The 23,574-nt window shown below is 42.2% G+C and overlaps 1 protein-coding gene across 3 annotated transcripts in view; it reads right to left on the bottom strand.

Moving 5' to 3' along the window:
• Positions 1-23,574, bottom strand: part of FANCC (FA complementation group C) — a 342,843-nt gene that overhangs the window by 111,115 nt on the left and 208,154 nt on the right. For all 3 annotated transcript variants that reach the window (XM_073545963.1, XM_073545964.1, XM_073545961.1), the window contains one exon: positions 18,593-18,749. In XM_073545963.1, coding sequence (XP_073402064.1) covers positions 18,593-18,749 — 157 coding nt within the window. The remainder of the gene's footprint in view (positions 1-18,592; positions 18,750-23,574) is intronic.

Raw genomic sequence — 23,574 nt, 5'->3', positions numbered from 1 at the left:
CCAGTATCAGACTGCATCATCCGGCACTACCTTGGCCAAACTAGACTTTGTGAGAGAGAGTGGAATTTTCTAAAATGCATATTGACAAGCTACAAAGCTTTGACCGAGTTTTTATTTCACTTTAGCCACTAATTTACACTAGCCACTAATATAAATAAATTATATATATCTAATATATAAAGCTCAAAGTGTGTATGTATGTGTGTATGTTTGTATGTCCGGGATAGGCATCCGCACCGTCGCAGCTACAGCCACAAAATTTGGCACAGTCACACGTCTGGACCCCGAGAGCGTCCTAAGCTATGTTGTGAGGCGAAATTTTAACCCCGCATGTTCCAATTCACCAAACAATTTTGCCCCTATCTACATACTGGGGGAAAAAGTGTGTGCGCGTCAAGCCCCGCCCCTCATTGTGATGTCACAATGCCCCTATTGGCATACTGGGGAAACAGTGTGTGCGCGTCAAGCCCCGCCCCTCATTATGATGTCACAATGGTTGCCATGGCGACGCTGATGTCATCATAGGTTGCAAGCCCCGCCGCCGCTCATTATGATGTCATAATGGTTGACTATGGATTGGAGGATGTGTGATGAGTATATGGGCACCGGACTATGGGATGGAGGATATGTATGACAGGTATATGGGCACGGGACTATGGGATGGAGGATATGTATATGGGCACGAGACTATGGAATGGAGGATATGTATGATGGGTATATGGGCACGGGACTATGGGATGGCGGATGTGTGATGGGTATATGGGCACTGGACTATGGGATGGAGGATATGCTTGACGGGTATATGGGCACGGGACTATGGGATGGCGGATATGTATATGGGCACGGGACTATGGGATGGAGGATGTGTGATGGGTATATGGGCACTGGACTATAGGATGGAGGATATGTATGATGGGTATATGGGCACGGGACAGTGAGATGGCAGATATGTATGATGGGTATATGTGCACGGGACTATGGGATGGAGGATATGTATGATGGGTATATGGGCATGGGACTATGAGATGAAGGATGTGTGATGGGTATATGGGCATGGGACTATGGGATGGAGAATATGTATGATGGGTATATGGGCATGGGACTATGGGATGGAGGATGTGTGATGGGTATATGGGCACTCGACTATGGGATGGAGGATATGTATGATGGGTATATGGGCACGGGCCTATGGGATCGTGGATATGTATGATGGGTATATGGGCATGGGACTATGGGATGGAGGATGTGTGATGGGTATATGGGCACTCGACTATGGGATGGCGAATATGTATGATGGGTATATGGGCATGGGACTATGGGATGGAGAATATGTATGATGGGTATATGGGCATGGGACTATGGGATGGAGGATGTGTGATGCGTATATGGGCACTCGACTATGGGATGGAGGATATGTATGATGGGTATATGGGCACGGGCCTATGGGATCGTGGATATGTATGATGGGTATATGGGCACGGGACTATGGGATGGAGGATAATTATAATTTTCTATAACTAACCACAGTTAGTTACTATGCCCCGGCAGTGCCGGGCTCTTCAGCTAGTATATATATATATATATATATATATATATATATATATATAAATAGTGGCTAATATATATTAGTGGCTAAAGTGAAATAAAAGTTCGGTAAAAGCTTTGTAGCACCGGATTGTAAGATGCAGATAAAAATAGGAAAAATTTTTTTATTTTTAATAAAATGGTGGTGCCTCTCATAATACATGCGTCTTATTGCTTACTGGGGGTGGTGGCTGCGGTGAAGCGGGGTCCTAGGGTCGCTGCTGGAGGCAAGAGTGGCACGCTGCTGCAGGCCACAGGCTGGGATGACGGGGTGCTCCGTTATGTGCCGCTGCAAGTGAAAATGGCTGCGGTGCTCTGTGGCGCGGAGGAAGGGGGGCTCTGCTGGCATTTTGTGAAAGCACAGAGCCCCCCCCCCCCCGCATATCCATTACTGCGATGCGGTGGCCTCCAGGAAAATGGCCGCCGAGGCGGCGCATACTCAGACTGAGATCTCAGCGACGAGATCTCGGGTGCCAAGATCTCAATCTGAGCATATGCCGCCCATTTTCCCGGAGGCCACCGCATCGCAGTAATGGATATGCGGGGCGCTCTGGACTTTCACAAAATGCTGGAGGAGCCTCCCCGCACCACAGAGCACTGCAGTCTTTTTCACCTGCAGCATATATATATATATATATATATATATATATATATATATATATATATATACACACACACACACATACAGTATATATACTGCTCAAAAAAATAAAGGGAACACTTAAACAACAGAATCTAACTCCAAGTAAATCAAACTTCTGTGAAATCAAACTGTCCACTTAGGAAGCAACACTGATTGACAATCAATTTCACATGCTGTTGTGCAAATGGATTAGACACAGATGGAAATTATTGGCAATTATCAAGGCACCCTCAATAAAGGAGTGGTTCTGAAGATGGGGACCACAGACCACTTTTGAATGTTGGTTGTGCTTTCACACTCGTGGTAGCATGAGAAGGACTCTACAACCCACACAAGTGGCTCAGGTAGAAAGCATTGGTACTGAGATGTGGTCTGTGGTCCCCACCTGCAGAACCACTCCTTTATTGAGTGTGTCTTGATAATTGACAATAATTTCCATCTGTTGTCTATTCCATTTGCACAACAGCATGTGAAATTGATTCTCAATCAGTGTTTGTTGCTTCCTAAGTGGACAGTTTGATTTTACAGAAGTTTGATTTACTTGGCGTTGCATTCTGCTGTTTAAGTGTTCCCTTTATTTTTTGAGCAGTGTATATAAATATATATATACACAATATATATATATATATTATACTGAATAAAAATATAAACGCAACACTTCTAAGATGTTTTCTATGTGCAAAAAAGGCCCTTTTCTCTCATATATTGTTCACGAATTTGTCTTCATCTGTGTTAGTGAGCACTTCTCCTTTGCTGAGATAATCCATCAACCTGGGGCATATTCAGATGCTGATTAAGCAGCATGATTATTGCAGATGTGTGCCCTAGGCTAGCCACAATAAAAGGCCACTCTAAAATGTAGACTTTTGCAGTATTGGGGGGCTCTGGTGGTCAGAAAACCAATCAGTATCTAGTGTGTCCACTATTTGCCTCACACAGTGCAACACATCTTCACATAGAAATGATCAGGATGTTGACTGTGGAATGTTGGTCCACTCCTCTTGAATGCTGGATATTGGCAGAAACTTGAACATGCAGTCATATACGCTGATACAGAGCATTCCAAACATGCTCAATGGGTGACATGTCCGGTGAGTATGCTGCCATGCAAGAACTTCGCACAGCCACTGAAGAGGAGAGGACCAACATTCCACAGGCCACATGAAAGCCACCGATGAAACGCGAGTCAGAACGGAGCATATGGTTTATGGTTAGCACTTTGTTACTTGCTGTATTATGACATGTACAGTGGGTACGGAAAGTATTCAGACCCCTTCAAATTTTTTACTCTGTTTCATTGCAGCCATTTTGTAAATTCAAAAAAGTTCATTTTGTTCTTATTAATGTACACTCTGCACCCCATCTTGACTGAAAAAAAACACAAATGTATACATTTTTGCAAATTTATTAAAAAAGAAAAACTGAAATATCACATGGTCATAAGTATTCAGACCCTTTGCTCAGTATTGAGTAGAAGCACCCTTTTAAGCCAGTAGTACAGTCATGAGTCTTCTTGGGAATGATGTAACAAGTTTTTCACACCTGGATTTGGGGATCCTCTGCCTTTCTTCCTTTGAGATCCTCTTCAGTTCCGTGGGATGGTGAACGTTGGTGGACAGCCATTCTCAGGTCTCTCCAGAGATGCTCAATTGGGATTAGGTCAGGGTTCTGGCTGGGACAGTCAAGAATGATCACAGAGTTGTTCCGAAGCCACTCCTTTGTTATTTTAGCTGTGTGCTTATGGTCATTGTTTTGTTGGAAGGTGAACCTTCGGTCAAGTCTGAGGTCCAGAGCATTCTGGAAAAGGTTTTCATCCAGGATATCTCTGTACTTGGCCGCAATCATGTTTCCTTCAATTGCAACCAGTCTTCCTGTCCCTGCAGCTGAAAAACACCCCTATAGCATGATGCTGCCACCACCATGTTTCAGTTTTGGGATTGTATTGGGCAGGTGAATGGCAGTGCCTGGTTTTCTCCACACATACCGCTTAGAATTATCACCAAAAAGTTACCGTATTTTTCCGATAAGACGCACTTTTGTTCCCCCAAATTTTGGGAGAAAGTGGGGGGTGCATCTTATTATCCAAATGTGTGCTGTAGAGGAGGGGGGCAGCAGGTCTGGAGTATTGTCAGTGTGCTGGGGCGGGCTGCAGAGACAGCGGGAAGTCCTGTGCTCCCGATCATTAGGCTTATGTAATATTCACTGCACCCGCTGTCCATCACCTCGGTGCTGAAGCCGTGCAGAGTTGGTGGACAGGGGAGCAACGCATATTGCATGTGCCTGCACTCTCCCCCCACTGCCCCGTCACTATAGTCACCTTCAGAAGATGGCTCCGTGCTCCCAGCTCTCCCCTGGCTCTTCCTGTGTCTGTGCCAATAGGACCTGCGGTCACGTGACCCAGTGTGCAGCACTGTGGTCATGTGATGGAAGGTCCTGCAGCTACAATGAAATGCCTGTATGAGCAGCTCCTGGATGTAAGCACAGACACAGGAAGATACGTGGGGGAGCTGGGAGCACGGATCCATCATCGGAAGGCGAGTTAACTGTTTGTTATTTTATTATGTGGGTGCTAGCAGCACAGGGGAGCATATCCAGGATGGGATGGGGGGGCCATGTGTGTGCCAGCAGCACAGGGGTGCATATCCAGGATGGGATGGGGGGGCCATGTGCGTGCCAGCAGCGCAGGGGGGCATATCCAGGATGGGATGGGGGGGCATGTGCGTGTCAGCAGCACAGGGGGCGATATCCAGGATGAGGTGGGGGGTCATGTGTGTGCCAGCAGCACAGGGGGGCATATCCAGGATGGGATGGGGGAGCCATGTGCATGCCAGCAGCACAGTGGGGCAATGTGCCAGCAGCACAGGGGGGCAATGTGCAAGCAGCATAAGGGGGGCCATGTGACAGCACAAGGGGGCCATGTGCCAGGATGGGGGTTTAATAGATACCAGGAAGAAGGACATATATATGATTTGTAAGACGTACACTGGTATTATAAGACAGACCCCCATTTAACATAAAAAAAATTCTCTTTTTCTTCAACAATTTTGGGGGAGCATCTTATAATCAGGTGCGTCTTCTAAAGCGAAAAATACAGTATGCGAAAAATACGGTATATCTTCTTCCCATCAGACCAGATAATCTTATTTCTCATAGTCTGGGAGTCCTTCATGTGTTTTTTCGAAAACTCTATGCGGGCTTTCATATGTCTTGCACTGAGGAGAGGCTTCCGTCGGGCCAATCTGCCATAAAGGCTCAAATGATGGAGGGATGCAGTGAACTTTCTCCCATCTCCCTACTGCATCTGTGGAGCTCAGCCACAGTGATCTTGGGGTTTTTCTTTACCTCTCTCATCAAGGATCTTCCCCCACGATTGCTCAGTTTGGCTGGGTGGCCAGGTCTAGGAAGTCTTCTGGTGGTCCCAAAAGTATTCCATTTAAGGATTATGGAGGCCACTGTGCTCTTAGGAATCTTGAGTACTGCAGAAATTAATTTGTAAACTTGGCCAGAACTGTGTCTTTCCACAATTCTGTCTCTGAGCTCCTTGGCCAGTTCCTTTGACCTCATGATTCTCATTTGGTCTGACATGAGCTGTGAGATTTTATATAGACAGGTGTGTGCCTTTACAAATCAAGCCCTATCAGCTTAATTAAACACAGCTGGACTCCAATGAAGGAGTAGAACCATCTCAAGGAGGATCACAAGGAAATGGACAGCATGTGACTTAAATATGAGTGACTCAGCAAAGAGTCTGAATACTTATGACCATGTGATATTTAGTTTTACTTTTTTAATAAATTTGCAAAAAATTCTACATTTCTGTTTTTTTCAGTCTAGATGGGGTGTATGGTGTACAATAATGAGAAAAAAATAAACTTTTTTGAATTTACCAAATGGCTGCAATGAAACAAAGAGTTAAAAATTTAAAGGGGTCTGAATACTTTCCATAAACACAATATCATACATTTAAGGTTTTTCCTTTTATAGGCATGGACTGACTGACAGACATACATGCCCGACGTTTGGGTTTGTTTATTTATTTATTATGAGTATCTGGAACCTGAAATGAGACTCTGCACTGGCATACATTTTATGTCACTTATTTGAATTTACTCTGGTATTTATATTATACTAGCTGAAGAGCCCGGTGTTGCCTGGGCATAGTAACTAACGGCGGTTAGTTAAAAAAAATTATAATTATTACATTACACATAAAGACATTTAACATCATACAGCTCTGGCAAAAATTAAGAGACCACTTTCAAATGTTCAGTTTGTCCGATTTATCTCTTTATACAGTGGGGCAAAAAAGTATTTAGTCAGTCAGCAATAGTGCAAGTTCCACCACTTAAAAAGATGAGAGGCGTCTGTAATTTACATCATAGGTAGACCTCAACTATGGGAGACAAACTGAGAAAAAAAAATCCAGAAAATCACATTGTCTGTTTTTTTTTCATTTTATTTGCATATTATGGTGGAAAATAAGTATTTGGTCAGAAACAAGCAATCAAGATTTCTGGCTCTCACAGACCTGTAACTTCTTCTTTAAGAGTCTCCTCTTTCCTCCACTCATTACCTGTAGTAATGGCACCTGTTTAAACTTGTTATCAGTATAAAAAGACACCTGTGCACACCCTCAAACAGTCTGACTCCAAACTCCACTATGGTGAAGACCAAAGAGCTGTCAAAGGACACCAGAAACCAAATTGTAGCCCTGCACCAGGCTGGGAAGACTGAATCTGCAATAGCCAACCAGCTTGGAGTGAAGAAATCAACTGTGGGAGCAATAATTATAAAATGGAAGACATACAAGACCACTGATAATCTCCCTCGATCTGGTGCTCCACGCAAAATCCCACCCCGTGGGGTCAGAATGATCACAAGAACGGTGAGCAAAAATCCCAGAACCACGCGGGGGGACCTAGTGAATGAACTGCAGAGAGCTGGGACCAATGTAACAAAGCCTACCATAAGTAACACACTATGCCACCATGGACTCAGATCCTGCAGTGCCAGACGTGTCCGACTGCTTAAGCCTGTACATGTCCGGGCCCGTCTGAAGTTTGCTAGAGAGCATTTGGATGATCCAGAGGAGTTTTGGGAGAATGTCCTATGGTCTGATGAAACCAAACTGGAACTGTTTGGTAGAAACACAACTTGTCGTGTTTGGAGGAAAAAGAATACTGAGTTGCATCCATCAAACACCATACCTACTGTAAAGCATGGTGGTGGAAACATCATGCTTTGGGGCTGTTTCTCTGCAAAGGGGCCAGGACGACTGATCCGGGTACATGAAAGAATGAATGGGGCCATGTATCGTGAGATTTTGAGTGCAAACCTCCTTCCATCAGCAAGGGCATTGAAGATGAAACGTGGCTGGGTCTTTCAACATGACAATGATCCAAAGCACACCGCCAGGGCAACGAAGGAGTGGCTTCGTAAGAAGCATTTCAAGGTCCTGGAGTGGCCTAGCCAGTCTCCAGATCTCAACCCTATAGAAAACCTTTGGAGGGAGTTGAAAGTCCGTGTTGCCAAGCGAAAAGCCAAAAACATCACTGCTCTAGAGGAGATCTGCATGGAGGAATGGGCCAACATACCAACAACAGTGTGTGGCAACCTTGTGAAGACTTACAGAAAACGTTTGACCTCTGTCATTGCCAACAAAGGATATATCACAAAGTATTGAGATGAAATTTTGTTTTTGACCAAATACTTATTTTCCACCATAATATGCAAATAAAATGAAAAAAAAACAGACAATGTGATTTTCTGGATTTTTTTTTCTCAGTTTGTCTCCCATAGTTGAGGTCTACCTATGATGTAAATTACAGACGCCTCTCATCTTTTTAAGTGGTGGAACTTGCACTATTGCTGACTGACTAAATACTTTTTTTCCCCACTGTAGGTATATTTTTGAGCAAAATGTAAATTACATAGTAACATAGTTATTAAGGTTTGAAGGAAGACTAAGTCCATCTAGATCAACCCATATCCTATCCTAACTTGCCCTAACATGCTGATCCAGAGGAAGGCAAAAAAAACCCGTGTGGCAAACAGTAAGCTTCACATTGGGGAAAAAAATTCCTTCCCGTCTCCACATACGGCAAACAGACTAGCTCCCTGGATCAACGCAATATTAAGGAAACTAGTGTATATACCCTGTAATATTATACTTTTCAAGAAAGGCATCCAGTCCCTTCTTAAATTTTAGTAGGGAATCACTCATTACAACATCATATGGCAGAGAGTTCCATAGTCTCACTGCTCTTACAGTAAAGAATCCGCGTCTGTGAGTATGCTTAAACCTTCTTTCCTCCAGACATAGAGGATGCCCCCTTGTCCCCGTCACAGGTCTAAGAGTAAAAAGATCATTAGAAAGGTCTTTGTACTGTCCCCGCATATATTTATACATTGTAATAAGATCACCCCTAAGTCTTTGATTCTCCAAACTAAATAACCCCAAGTGTAATAACCTGTCTTGGTATTGCAGACCCCCTAGTTCCCTAATAACCTTGGTCGCTCTTCTCTGCACCTGCTCCAGTTCAGCTATGTCTTTCTTATACACTGGAGACCAGAACTGTACACAGCATTCTAAGTGTGGTCGCACTAGTGACTTATATAGAGGTAAAATTATGTTCTCCTCATGAGCATCTATGACTCTTTTAATGCATCCCATTATTTTATTTGCCTTTGCAGCAGCTGCCTGACACTGGCCACTAAATGTGAGTTTGTCGTCCACCCACACACCCAGGTCTTTTTCAGTGACAGTTTTGCCCAGTGTTTTATAATTAAGCACATAATTATACATCTTATTCGTTCTACCCAAGTGAATGACCTTACATTTATCCCCATTAAAGCTCATTTGCCATTTATCAGCCCAAGCTTCTAGTTTACATAAATCCTCCTGTAATATAAACTTGTCCTCCTCTGTATTGATTACCCTGCAGAGTTTAGTGTCATCTGCAAATATTGAAATTCTACTCTCTCTGCCCCCTACAAGGTCATTAATAAATATGTTAAAAAGAAGCGGGCCCAAAACTGACCGCTGTGGTAGCCCACTGCTAACAGTGACCCAGTCCGAGTGTGCTCAATTAATAACCACCCTTTGTTTCCTATCCCCGAGCCAGCTCTTAACCCACCTACACATATTTTCCGCTATTGTTCTCATTTTATGTATCAACCTTTTGTGTGGCACCGTATCAAAAGCTTTTGAAAAGTCCATGTACACCACGTCTACTGCATTCCCTTGGTCCAGTCCGGAACTTACCTCTTCATAAAAGCTTATCAGATTAGTCTGACAGGAACGGTCCCTTGTAAACCCATGTTGATATTGGGTCCGTGAGGTTATTGTTCTCGAGATACTCCAGTATAGTATCTCTTAGAAAACCCTCCAGGATTTTACCCACAGTAGAGGTTAAACTTACTGGCCTATAATTTCCAAGTTCAGTTTTTGTCCCCTTTTTGAATATTGGCACCACATTTGCTATACGCCAGTCCTGTGGTACAGACCCTGTTAAAATGGAATCTTTAAAGATTAAAAATAATGGTCTATCTATGACTGTGCTTAATTCCTGCAGTACTCGGGGGTGTATCCCATCCGGGCTCGGGGATTTGTCAATTTTAGTGATTTTTAGACGCCGCCATACTTCCTGCTGGGTTAAGCAGGTGACATTTAATGGAGAATTTTTATCCCTGATCATGTTATCTGTCATGGGATTTTCTTGTGTAAATACTGTGGGAAAAAAGTCATTTAGCATATTGGCTTTTCCTCATCCTCATCCACCATTTCACCCAGATTATTTTTAAGGGGGCCAACACTATAATTTTTTAGCTTCTTACTATTTATGAAGTTAAAAAATATTTTGGGATTATTTTTACTTTCTCTGGCAATGAGTCTCTCTGTCTCAATCTTTGCTGTCTTGATTTGCTTGTTACAGAATGTATTTAATTTTCTGTATTTATTTAATGCCTCATCACTACCTACTTGCTTTAATTCTCTAAATGCTTTATTTTTGTCACTTATTGCTCCCCTTACAGCTCTATTTAGGCATAGTGGTTTCCTCCTATTTCTAGCATGTTTATTCCCATATGGTATATATTGTGCACAGGTCCTATTCAGGATGCTAATAAACGTCTCCCATTTTCTTTGTGTACTTTTATTTCTCAGGATATCGTCCCAGTTAATTGCACCAAGAGATCTCTCATCCGTTGGAAATTTGCCTTCCTGAAGTTTAGTGTCCTTGTAACCCCTCTACTACACATCTTATTAAAAGATACATGAAAACTTATTAATTTGTGATCGCTATTACCCAAGTGACCCTCAACCCTTACATTTGATATGCAGTCTGGCCTGTTGGTTAATATTAGGTCTAGCAGTGCCCCCCCTCTTGTTGGGTCCTGAACCAGTTGTGAAAGGTAATTGTCTCTCATAGTTGTCAAAAACCTATTACCTTAGCTGGAACTGCAGGTTTCGGTTCCCCAATGTATTTCAAGGTAGTTGAAGTCCCCCATAATAATGACTTCTCCTTGAGTCGCAGCTTCATCTATTTGCTTTATGAGGTTATTCTCTGTTGCTTCCATTATTTTTGGAGACTTATAACAAACCCCTATCAGTAATTTATTATTTTTCCCCCTCCCCTTATCTCCACCCACAGGGACTCTACATTTTCATTAGATTCATATATATTATCACGAAGGATGGGTTTTAAGGATGATTTTACATACTTATTTGTTCGGTCATTTCTGAACAGACTATAGCCCTGTAAATTAACCGCCCAGTCATGGCTCTCGTCCAGCCAGGTCTCAGATATCCCCACCATGTCATAATTATGTTCGAACAACATTAACTCCAATTCCTCCATTTTGTTGGCGAGGCTTCTGGCATTAGTATACATGCACTTTATGTATCTCTCTGTACCTCTATTCTTTCTTAAATTATTAACTGTTCTAACCCCACCCCCCATGCCACCCCTACCCCCAATTTCATTATTTGTGCCCAGGTCTCCATATGCACTGTCTTTCCCTCCTATAAAAGGAATACCCTCCCCCCCGTCAACCTTCTAGCCATTTTCTACCGCAGCACAGCTGCACCCTTCCCATTGAGGTGCAGCCCGTCCCTAGCGTAGAGCAAGTAGCCAACTGAGAAGTCGGCCCAGTTCTGCAGGAACCTAAACCCCTCCTTCCTACACCAATTCCTGAGCCACTTATTAACTTCCCTAATTGCCCGTTGCCTCTCTTTCATTTAGTCTATAAACTTCTGACAGCGTCTCCGAATTTCCAAGCAATAAATTGTTTTTTTTTGAGACAAAGAAAAACGTTCAAAATTTAAAAAAAACAGTGCTTTCAGACCTCAAATAATGCAAAGAAAACAAGATCATAATCATTTAGAAACAACAATACTAATGTTTTAACTCATGAGTTCTGAAATCAATATTTAGTGGAATAACCATGGTTTTTAAAAAGAGCTTCCATGCGTCTTGACATGCTTTCCAGTAGTCTTTCACACTGCTTCTGGCTCAAAAACTTCAGCAGTTCTTCTGCGAGGGCTTGTGACTATCCATCATCCTCTTGATTACAATCCACAGGTTTTCAATGGGGTTCAGGTCCGGAGAATGGGCTGCCCATGACAGGGTTTTGATATGGTGGTCTCTTAATTTTTTCCAGAGCTGTATATTCAACACTACAGATTTGCAACACAAATTAACTAAATGATTACCCAAGTATTGATAGTATTTTATTTTTAACTCACTCAAGAGCATTTTGATAAACAACATTTTTTGTTTTTCCTTCCGGTGCAAAGATGAACAGATTTTTGGCAGTTCCAACTCTTGAACAGGCCACATAAAGTTGACCATGAAAAAAGCATGGAGATTGCAAACTTGATCCCTACTTAACTTCTTAATGACTGCCGATATGACTTGTAACGGCGGCAGTAAAGGGTCCTTATTCCTGCTGCACCTCATGCTTTTTACACAGCCTACTCCTGCACCTCACGCTCCTCCTTTATATACAGCATTTTTCGGCAGCACAGCTTTTCTTCTTCATAGTCATGTTCTCCAGCAGCACCTCACACTCTTCTTCCATATACAAATGGAAACACTTGATCCCGAGAAATTACACTAACTGCAATAAAGTGTACCGTATACACAGCCTACTTCTTCTGCAGCACCACACACCAACTTCCTGTTATGAGCACAGCGGTGTAATTCATAAGTCTCCTCCCTTTCCCTTGACGTCATGCATCACAGGAGAAACTCCATTTTAGACCCGATGGAGCTATATGTGGCCTGTGCCTGCCACGCATTGATACCCTGAAGGCAGCGGCCCTGATTGTAGCTTGCAGCGGCTGGGACTTCGCATCCGGTGAGTTTTCCAGGGTGGTTTTCGAGGTGAATGTGTCTCCGACCGTCTGCCCTAACAACGTAGGCCATGTGAATGGGGGTTTGCGTGTGGAGTGAGTGTGGCTATGCAGAGTAAGCGTGACTTGACACATACACACATACATACACTCAGCTTTATATATAGATATTTATCGATTTATAGCATTTTTCTGACACTCATTTATAAACCTAGTTGTTTATGCGCAGACTATTTCCTATTGTGGTTCACAGTAATGATATACATATTGAATTGAATTCTGTATTTATATAAAAATTAGTCAGTTAGAATATGTACTTTATATAGGGACAACGTCTATTGACCCTTTATCCTTGAAAACACTTTTTATTTATTGGTGCTATTTGTCCTTGTTTATTTTAATTATTCTGTATTTAATACAAATTTAATATATATATTTTATTCTATATATTTTTTGGGTCATGTACTTTTTTTTATAGGTTTAATATTTTGGTTGTACGCATGACCACATTACATGATTAATGTGTATATACTAAGTATTAATCAGGTTTACATTGTATTACATTTTTTTTGCTGCATAAAAAAACACAGTTAACCAGATGTCTTTGTTAAAAAACAAAATCGTATAAAAGACCTATATGTTTTTTCACCATGATTCTCACATTTCCATACTTCTAAAATGTGTGCTTAAATAAATAGAAAGAGTAAAAAAAGCACAACAGGTTTACTCCTCTAGATGCACCATCTGCAACTCTCCACATAGAAACTAGAAGTTTATATACACTATATAAAAAAGACACATATGCATGTTTTTCTCAATAGCTGACATGTAATGAGAATAAACATTTTCCCCTTTAGGTCAATTAGGATTACCATAATAATTATTAATATTTGCCAAATGCCAGAATAGTGAGAGCGAGAGAATGTTTTAAGGCATTTTTATTACTTATTGCAAAGTCAAAAGTTTATATACAATAAAAGTACTTTGCCATTGAACAATTCTGTACTGCCCATATGATGATGTCATGTGTTTGGAAGCTTCTGATAGGTTTTCTGGCTACATCTGAGTTAATTAGGGATACACCTCCCTACAGACAGCATGAAACACACTGCTTCTTTGTGTAGCATCATGGGAAAGTCTCAAGAAATCAGACAAGATACCAGGAAGAGAACTGTGGACTTGCACAAGTCTGTCTCATCCTTGGGTACAATTTCATGATACCTGAAGGTGCCTCATTCATCTGTACAAAATATAATATGCAAGTACAAACAAGATGGGAATGTCCAGCCATCATACCGCTAAGGATGGAGACAGGTTCTGTGTCTCAGAGATGAAAGTGCTCTGGTCCGACATGTGCATATCAATCCAAGGACAAATGCAAAAGACCTTGTGAAGATAAGATGATGGTGGGAGCTAGTAAGATTGTGTCAATATCCACAGTACTGTCTCATGAGCTGAAAAGCCACTCTGCCAGGAAGAAGCAATTACTCCAAAAGAAACCTAAAAAAGCCAGATTTATGTTTGCATATGCACACAGGAACAAAGAACGTAATTTTTGGAGACATGTCCTGTGGTCTGATGAAACTAAAATTGTTTGCAGGAAAAAGGGAGAACACCATCCCAACTGTGAAACACGGTGGTGGCAGCATCATAATGTGGGGTTGTTTTGCTGCAGGAGAGACTGGTGCACTTCACAAAATACATGGCATCATGAAAATACTGACGCAACATCTCAAAACATCAGCAAGGAAGTTAAATCTTGGGCGGAAATGGGACTTTCAAATGGACAATGACCTGGATCATACTGCCAAAATGGTAACAAAGTGGCTTAAGGACAACAAGGTCAATGTTTTGGAGTGGCCATAACATAGCCCTGATCTCAATCCTATTGAAAATTTAAGGGCAAAGCTGAAAAGGCAGGTGCGAGCAAGGCAACCTACAAACCTGGATCAGTTACTGCAGATTTGTCAGGAGGAATGGGCCCAAATTGTGACCAACTATCATAAGAAGCTCGTGGAAGGATATCCCAAACGTTTGACCCAAGTCATACAGTTTAAGGGCAAAGGTACCAAATACTAATGAAATGTATGTAAACTTTTGACTTTGCAGTAAGTAATAAAAATGCCTTAAAACATTCTCGCTCTCTCATTATTCTGGCATTTGGCAAATATTAATTATGGTAATCCTAGTTGACCTAAAATGGGAAAGGTTTATTCTGATTTCATGTCAGATCCTGAGAAAAAAATGCATGTGTGTCTTTTTGTATAGTGAATGTAAACTTCCAGTTTCACCTGTATCTAACACCATTAAAGTACAGTTGAAAAAAAAAGACGTATACACTTTTTTTTAAGTAAAAAAAAAAAAGTCTACAGTTATAGGTGGATGTATTACATACTTTAAAGGTATAGGGCTAAATTTAGGTAGACTTGGGAAATGCATGGTACACATTTTTAAAGTACATCCCCAACATACAGCTCTGGCAAAAATTAAGAGACCACCCACATGAAAACCCTGTCATGGGCAGCCCAATCTCCAGACCTGAACCCCATTGAAAACCTCTGGAATGTAATCAAGAGGATGATGGATAGTCACAAGCCATCAAAGTAGATCTGCTTACATTTTTGCACCAGGAGCAGTGTAAAAGACTGGTGGCAAGCATGCCAAGATGCAAGAAAGATTTGATTAAAAATCATGGTTATTTTTGAACTCTTCCTGAGTTAAAACATTAGCATTGTAGTTTCTAAATGATTTTGAACTTGTTTTCTTTGCATTATTTGAGGTCTTAAAGCACTGGATTTTCTTATTCTAATTTTGACGATTTCTCATTTTCAGAAAAAAAATACAAAAATTATTGCTTGGAAATTCGGAGACATGTTGTCAGAAGTTTGCAGACTTTACATTTTACTGAAAAATATACATATAAAGAGAAAAATCAGACAAACTGAACATTTGAAAGTGGTCTCTTAATTTTTGCCAGAGCTGGATATACATCTGTAGATACACAAATATCAACCTAGCCTAAAGGGGGTTTTACACATAGTGATATCGCTAACGATATCGCTATAACGTCACCGATTTTGTGACGTTATAGCGATATCGATATGTGTGATACTTACTCCATTTGTTAATCACAGTTTGAATGCTGCTGACTGGCATTAAAAATTCCTTGGATATCTTTTTGTATCCCTTTCCTGTTTTATACAGTTCAACTACCTTTTACCGTAGATCTGTTGATAATTCTTTTGCTTTCCCCATGACTCACAATCCAGAAACGTCAGTGGCTGGATGAAAAATGCAAGAGTCTGTCTGTATCCCATAAACTCACTCAGCTTTTATGCACACACACTGATTACAAGCAAACAGGTCACAGGTGAGGATGTTAACTTTAGTAGCCATTCAAACCCATTTGTGTCAACTTCTGTGCATGTTATCAAGCCAAAATCATCAGGGTATGTGAACTTTTGATCAGGATCATTTGGATGTTTTGGGTCATCATTATGATTTCAAAAGAGAAAACACTGTAGTTTGACAATAAATGGCTTCACCCAACCACTAACCATGAGTGGAGAAAAAGTTTTGGTGTTATCATTCACCCCACATCCGATCACTGACTCGCTCTTGTTATCTGTTGGACAGACATCTGACTGGGATGATTTAGCGAATCCTGCTTTGAGCAGGGGGTTGGACCAGATGGCCCAGGAGGTCCCTTCCAACTCTACGATTCTATGATTCTATCTGCATCTCAAAAACATTTCCAGAATTCGATCTTTTCTTACTTTTGATTCTGCAAAAACTCTTACTGTTTCTCTTATTCATTCTTGTCTGGACTATTGTAACTCTCTACTAATCAGTCTCCCTCTTACCAAACTCTCCCCCCTCCAATCTGTCTTATATGCTGCAGCCAGGATCATATTCCTCACCAATCGCTACACCGATGCCTCTACCTTGTGCCAGTCATTACACTGGTTACCCATCCACTTCAGAATCCAGTACAAACTTATTACCCTCACCTACAAAGCACTCCACGCCTCAGCACCAGCCTATATCTCCTCCCTCATCTCAGTCTACCACCCTACCCGTACCCTCCGTTCTGCTGATGACCTGAGGTTAGCATCCTCAATAATCAGAACATCCCACTCCCGTCTCCAAGACTTTACACGTGTTGCGCCAATTCTTTGGAATGCACTACCCAGGTCAATACGATTAATCCCCAATCCCTACAATTTTAAACGCGCCCTAAAAACGCATTTATTCAGACTGGCTTACCGCCTCAACACATTAACCGAAATATCCCTGGGTGGCCCAGTCAAAAGTTTACCATAACCAGGTTCTCATCATGTTCCCACATGCTTTATGCATCTATGAGCCCTCTGTGTCCATACTGTTACATACTCAACAGTATGGCTGGTCTGAACAATGAAGGCAACTGTTACCATCCACCTTTAGTGTCTCCCCTTTTTTCCTCATAGATTCGAAGCTTGCGAGCAGGGCCCTCATTCCTCTTGGCATCTATTATGACCTATGTAATTACTCTTATGCTGTTATATCTATCGTTTGTACAAGTCCCCTCTAAAATGTAAAGTGCTGCGGAATATGTTGGCGCTCTATAAATAAAATTATTATTATTATCATTCATATTCTCTGAAAAAAAGGCCAAGAAAGCAAAAATTCTGCCGGGGTATGTAAAATTTTGGGCACAACTGTATATACACACAATTTTTCTCTCCAACTGAACTCTTCAGTTGAAACAGCACAGTCTGGAATCCTATCCTCATTCTATACAGCAGGTCAGCTTAAGCCAGAGGAAACAAAAAAAAAAAAGCACAGCGTCTGCATAAAAATTTTATAACTTCCCAGAGATTCTAGAATTTCTATAGCTAATTTTGTTACATTCTCAAGGGACAGGAAACAAAATTAACAGCAAACCATATAAAATAGGAGTTACCAGACCATCACACTTTAATTACTCTCACAAACCAAAAATAATGCCGTGACTATCAGGTTTCCTCTCCAAGAAAGAACAGGGGTCACCCTGGCAGTCCTTTTACACCATGCACAGAGATAATGCTTCTGATAAATGACACACTTACAGTCTCTTTCATGACTATTGTACTGTGGCCATGAGTATGATCAGGGTACATGTATTTTGCCGTAGTACCGCAATGCTTTAAAATTTAATCAGAAATGCATGACTCATGTTCCCACATAGTAATACTAATCACCTAACACCATATGGTTCATGTACAGGCCATTAATACAAGACACTACTTTCTTGTTCACATTGGATCTTTGGCCGAACAAAGGAGTTGAAATATGGGCTATGTTTTCAAACACAGCTGCAATGAGAAATTCCAGGGAGAGTATGGTGACTGACTTTCTGCCACATATATTGTATACATTCTGCCCTTTGAAAGTGCATCAAACAGTAATGAGCCGCTAGTGCTGCTTTATGCTTCTGAAGCAAGGAGTACAACCGTAAAAAAGCAAAAGTAGAATAAATGCAACCAGTTACCACATGAAATACATTTTACTAAATATATGTTGATCGTGCATATCTAAAAAATATTTTTTAAACCCTTTGCCCCTGCTCTAAAATAATAAAACACAGTATATGTAGCTTAACGATACACTGGCAGTGATTGGCTGAAGCTCTTTTCCATTTTTGTAACCTCTGCAGCCAGTCGCTGGCTGCAGTGGGGATATGTCGGCCACTCCTGTGGCCAATGATTGGCTAGATCGGTTGCATGCTCGTTTGGTGGTAGCATGTTGTATGGGGGACCAGGGAGTGGTAGTAGAGGAGCTGAGGGTGGTCGGAAAGGTATTTTATTCTAATTTTTTATGGCACGTGTTGGGTATTTGTTTTTTAAAAATTTTCAGGGGTGCTCTAATTAGTACTCAACTTTAGTTACTGAACAAAGACCGAGAACACTTTCATCATAAATGCAAAAATCTGTAAAATCATCAGGGAAACAATCTGAAATTATGACGTGTTTTGAGACACGAGCACTTACCAAGTATGAATCTTTTATCATCTGTTCCATTTCTGTGAATGATTTGCTTTGGAGAGCGATTAATCTTTGAAATAGACCCAGCACTGCTTTTTCCAGACTCGGCAAATGGCGAAGCCACAAGCTAAGTACTGCTGATTCACTTAGCGCAATCTTCTTCCTTCATTTGTAAGGAAAATACAAACCAATTAAAAAGTAATATTTTCTTATGAGAGGCAGCGCCACAAATGGAGAAAGACGCTTCCTGTCAGAATACTTCCAGCCTCTTACGGTTTGTACGCTCTGTGACATCAGAGACCTGTCTCCGGGGATTCTGGATATTACATGTTTTTCTGACAGAAATCATGCTTCTGTTACAGTAACAGTATTAATAACTGTACCGTCAGTGGAATACCCATAGATCTTACAAGAGCACATCTTATCTCGGCAGGTAGAAGAATGACATTTGTTCTATACCAAGTATTGTGTCAGTGGGTTATAACCAGCTTTTTCTCAATTATCTACCTGAATTACGTTCTTTGCGCGACATGTATGATGCATGACAGAGAATTCATGCTTACCATTGAAATGAGTGCGTCTATCAATCTGTATCACACTAAATTAGCAGTCAATGATTTCTTCTCATTACTGTTCATATGGAAGAATCTTCCAATGAAAACCAGTCGGCACGATTTTGTAATGTAAAGACATTGCTGTAAAACAGATTACATTTATCATTTTGGTGAAGAAATTCACTTTGCTGTTCTTCTTTAATCACCATTTGAAGTTTTTTCTTATTTGATTTTGGTGCACAGGGGTTGGACTGTGCACTGGGTCTTCTCCTCCCGATCTACGATTCCCTGCCCCCCTCTGGCTGTCACTGGCCTGTGAATGACAGGCCATTGCTGAGATTTAAAATAAAGGAGGCAGGTCATTCATTGAGCAGAAGCAGACTGAGGGGCCAGGGAATCACAGACAGAGAAGACCCAGTGCACAGTAAAGCCCCTGTGCACCAAAATTATCAAAAAATTTCAAATGGTGATTAAAGAAGAACCACATAGCGGATTTCTTCACCAAAATTATCAATGTAATCAGTATTACAGACATGCCTTTACTTTACATTGCAAAATCATGCTGACAGGTTTTCTTTAACAGCGCCTAAGGCTAGTTTCACACTTGCTTTTTTTTGCAGCGCGTTTTTCCCGCAAAAAAACGCATTGAAAAAATGCATACATAAGCATACAACTGCTGCGTTTTTTTCAAGCATTTTTATGAGCATGCATGAAAAAAACGCAGCGTTTGTATGCGTTTTTAGCGCGTTTTTACCGCGTTTGCGTTTTTTTCCAACATTTTTAGGTGGCCCCTCACACTACCCAAACCATGACTTTACTAACCCTAACCCTGACCCTAACCCTAACCCTGACCCTAACCCTGACCCTAACCCTTAACCAAATCATACTTAACCCTAACCCAAACCCTAAACCCTAACTAACCCTAACCCTAACCCAAACCCTAAACCCTAACTAACCCTAACCCTGACCCTAACCCTAACCCTGACCCTAACCCTTAACAAAACCATACTTAACCCTAACCCTGACCCTAACCCTAACCCTAATCCTGACCCTAACCCTGACCCTAACCCTAACCCTGACCCTTAACAAAACCATACTTAACCCTAACCCTGACCCTAACCCTAACCCTGACCCTAACCCTGACCCTAACCCTTAACAAAACCATACTTAACCCTAATCCTGACCCTAACCCTGACCCTAACCCTTAACAAAACCATACTTAACCCTAACCCTGACCCTGACCCTAACCCTAATCCTGACCCTAACCCTAATCCTGACCCTAACCCTGACCCTAATCCTTAACAAAACCATACTTAACCCTAACCCTGACCCTAACCCTGACCCTAACCCTGACCCTAACCCTTAACAAAACCATACTTAACCCTAATCCTGACCCTAACCCTGACCCTAACCCTTAACCAAACCATACTAAACCATAACCCTGACCCAAAACCCAACCCTAACCCTGACCCTGACCCTAACCCTAACCCTAAACCCCCTTAACTAACCCTAACTCTAACTCAAACCCCTAAATTCCATGGTTAAAAAAAAAAAACGCATATGCAAAAAAACGCTTACATGAGCATGCCAGTGCGCACATATGCGCATCCATAGGCTATAATGGCCATTTTTAGCGAAAAACGTGCGCATATGTGCGCATGCGCTTTTTTGCAGGGCCAAAAAATGCAACATGATGCGTCTGGAAAATCCAATCGCACACCCCAAAAAAACGCAGCGCATGAAAATCGCATACATGCGCTTACAAGCGCGCAGGTATGCGCACCCATGTTAAATATAGGGGAAAAAACGCATGCGCAGGTTAGCGTTTTTTTCCAGCGCTAAAAAACGCAAATGTGAAACCAGCCTCAGAATGGGAGAAGCCTGAAAATCATGAATACATTAAACTTTACTTGCACAGAGCTGGAAAGTAGCTGCTAGGATTAAAGTGTAAGTTGAATAAATGACCTTGTAATCATAATATAGAGACATAATGTTCAAGACGGTTAGTCACCACTTCATGCTGCTCCCCAAGAGGGCGCCATTAAGCATTTGACAGGTTCCCCATAAATATAGGAGTTCTCTACTGCATACTTTTCAGCTTTCAAGGACACCTTTGAAAAGAATGAAGAATGTCGCATCGCTTGCAATCGCTGTAAAAAATAGAATTAAAATAAAAAATATTGTTATTCTCACCTTCCGACGTTCCGTTCAGCCATCCCGCCTCTCTCCACACTCCGGTCCCAGTGATCCTTTGCGAGAATGACCGCGAGACGTCACGGTCTCGCGGGAGCGCGAAGTCTCGCGGTCATTCGTGCAAAGGATCACAGGGACCGGAGCGTGGACAGAGGCGGGATGGCTGCGCGGGATGTCGGAAGCTGAAAATACAATATTTTTTATTTTGATTCTATTTTTTACAGCTGATCGCTGGTCTCCCGCCTGTCACACACAGCGATGCGTGCTGGCCAGCGGGAGACCAGCGACCAAAAATATGTTCAGAGGTTTCTTGCGGCGATCAGCGATACCGGCAGGGGGGCCGCTCGCTGATCGCTGTCACACACAGCGATCTCGCTGATGAGATCGCTGTTACGTCACAAAACTTGTGACTCAGTAGCGATCTCGCTAGCGAGATCGCTGTGTGTGACTCCCGCTTAAGACTTAAGGGCCTTTTACACATAGCGAGATCGCTAGCGATATCGCTAAAGCGTCACCGATTTTGTGACGCAACAGCGATATCGCTAGCGATCTCGCTACATGTGACGCGTACCTCCGACCGGCCCCCCCTGCTGGATATCACTGATCACGCTCGAACGTCCTGGGCCATATTCTCCTCGTTGACATCCCGCTGGTGCCGACTAGCGACACATGGACGCAAGCGAAAGTCATCATCGCTGCCGTGTGACAGGCAAGAGCGACTGCCGAGTATCGCTGGATCGTTGCTGCGTCGCTGGTGAGATCTGCCTGTTTGGCAGCTCACTAGCGACCATTTAGCGATGCACCAGCGATCCTGACCAGGTCGAGTCGTTGTCGGGATCGCTGGTGCATTGCTAAATGTAATGGGACCCTTAGTGGTTTAAAATTGAATCTGTTGCTCATCCGACAGCTATCTCCCTGGACTCCCTCCATACACAGGAGTGCTAGCTCTGCAAAACACTCCTGTATTCTCTATGAGAGAATTGCTGTCAGACTCCTATGGCAGCTTATCTTGCTGAGAACAAAAGTATCAGCAGTCTGAAATCAGACATGTCAACTTCTTGTCTCCCTCAATGTCATCTGTCGGGGCAGAGTTAGGGGCCCCATACACATTAAACTATTAGCTGAGCACGCCGATATTGTAAGTCTAATGTGTATGGGGGCCTTAGATCCTTCCCAACATAACTATTTGGTGTTTACATATTTCCTCTCCATCTTCCAAGAGCCATAATTTTTTTACTTTTCAATTGATATAGCCATATGAGAACTTCTTTATTTCAGAAAGAGTTGTACTTTGGAATAACACCACCCATTTTATCATATAATATACTGGAAAGAGGATAAAAAATCCAAGTGCAAAGAAATTGCAAAAAAAAAAGCAATTCCACTATTGTTTCATAATTACAGTGTTCATTATATATTATTGCTAGCTGAAGAGCCTGGCGCTGCCCGGGCATAGTAACTAACTGTGGTTAGTTATAGCAAATTATAATTATCCTCCATCCCATAGTCCCGTGCCCATATACCCATCATACATATCCACGATCCCATAGGCCCGTGCCCATATACCCATCATACATATCCTCCATCCCATAGTCCCGTGCCCATATACCCATCACACATCCTCCATCCCATAGTCCCATGCCCATATACCCATCACACATCCTCCATCCCATAGTCCCATGCCCATATACCCATCATACATATTCGCCATCCCATAGTCGAGTGCCCATATACCCATCACACATCTTCCATCCCATAGTCCCGTGCCCATATACCCGTCATACATATCCTCCATCCCATAGTCCAGTGCCCATATACCCATCACACACCCACCCATCCCATAGTCCAGTGCCCATATACCCATCATACATATCCTCCATCCCATAGTCCAGTGCCCATATACCCATTACACATCCTCCATCCCATAGTCCCGTGCCCATATACCCATCACACATCCTCCATCCCATAGTCCCGTGCCCATATACCCGTCATACATATCCTCCATCCCATAGTCCAGTGCCCATATACCCATCACACGCCCACCCATCCCATAGTCCCGTGCCCATATACCCATCATACATATCCTCCATCCCATAGTCCAGTGCCCATATACCCATTACACATCCTCCATCCCATAGTCAACCATTATGACATCATAATGAGCGGCGGGGCTTGCAACCTATGATGACATGAGTGTCGCCATGGCAACCATTATGACATCATAATGAGGGGCGGGGCTTG

This window comes from Dendrobates tinctorius, unplaced genomic scaffold (assembly GCF_039654945.1).
Source record: "Dendrobates tinctorius isolate UK_male_01 unplaced genomic scaffold, ASM3965494v1 ptg000144l, whole genome shotgun sequence".
Lineage (NCBI taxonomy): Eukaryota > Metazoa > Chordata > Amphibia > Anura > Dendrobatidae > Dendrobates > Dendrobates tinctorius.
This window is presented reverse-complemented; position numbering and strand designations above follow the sequence as displayed.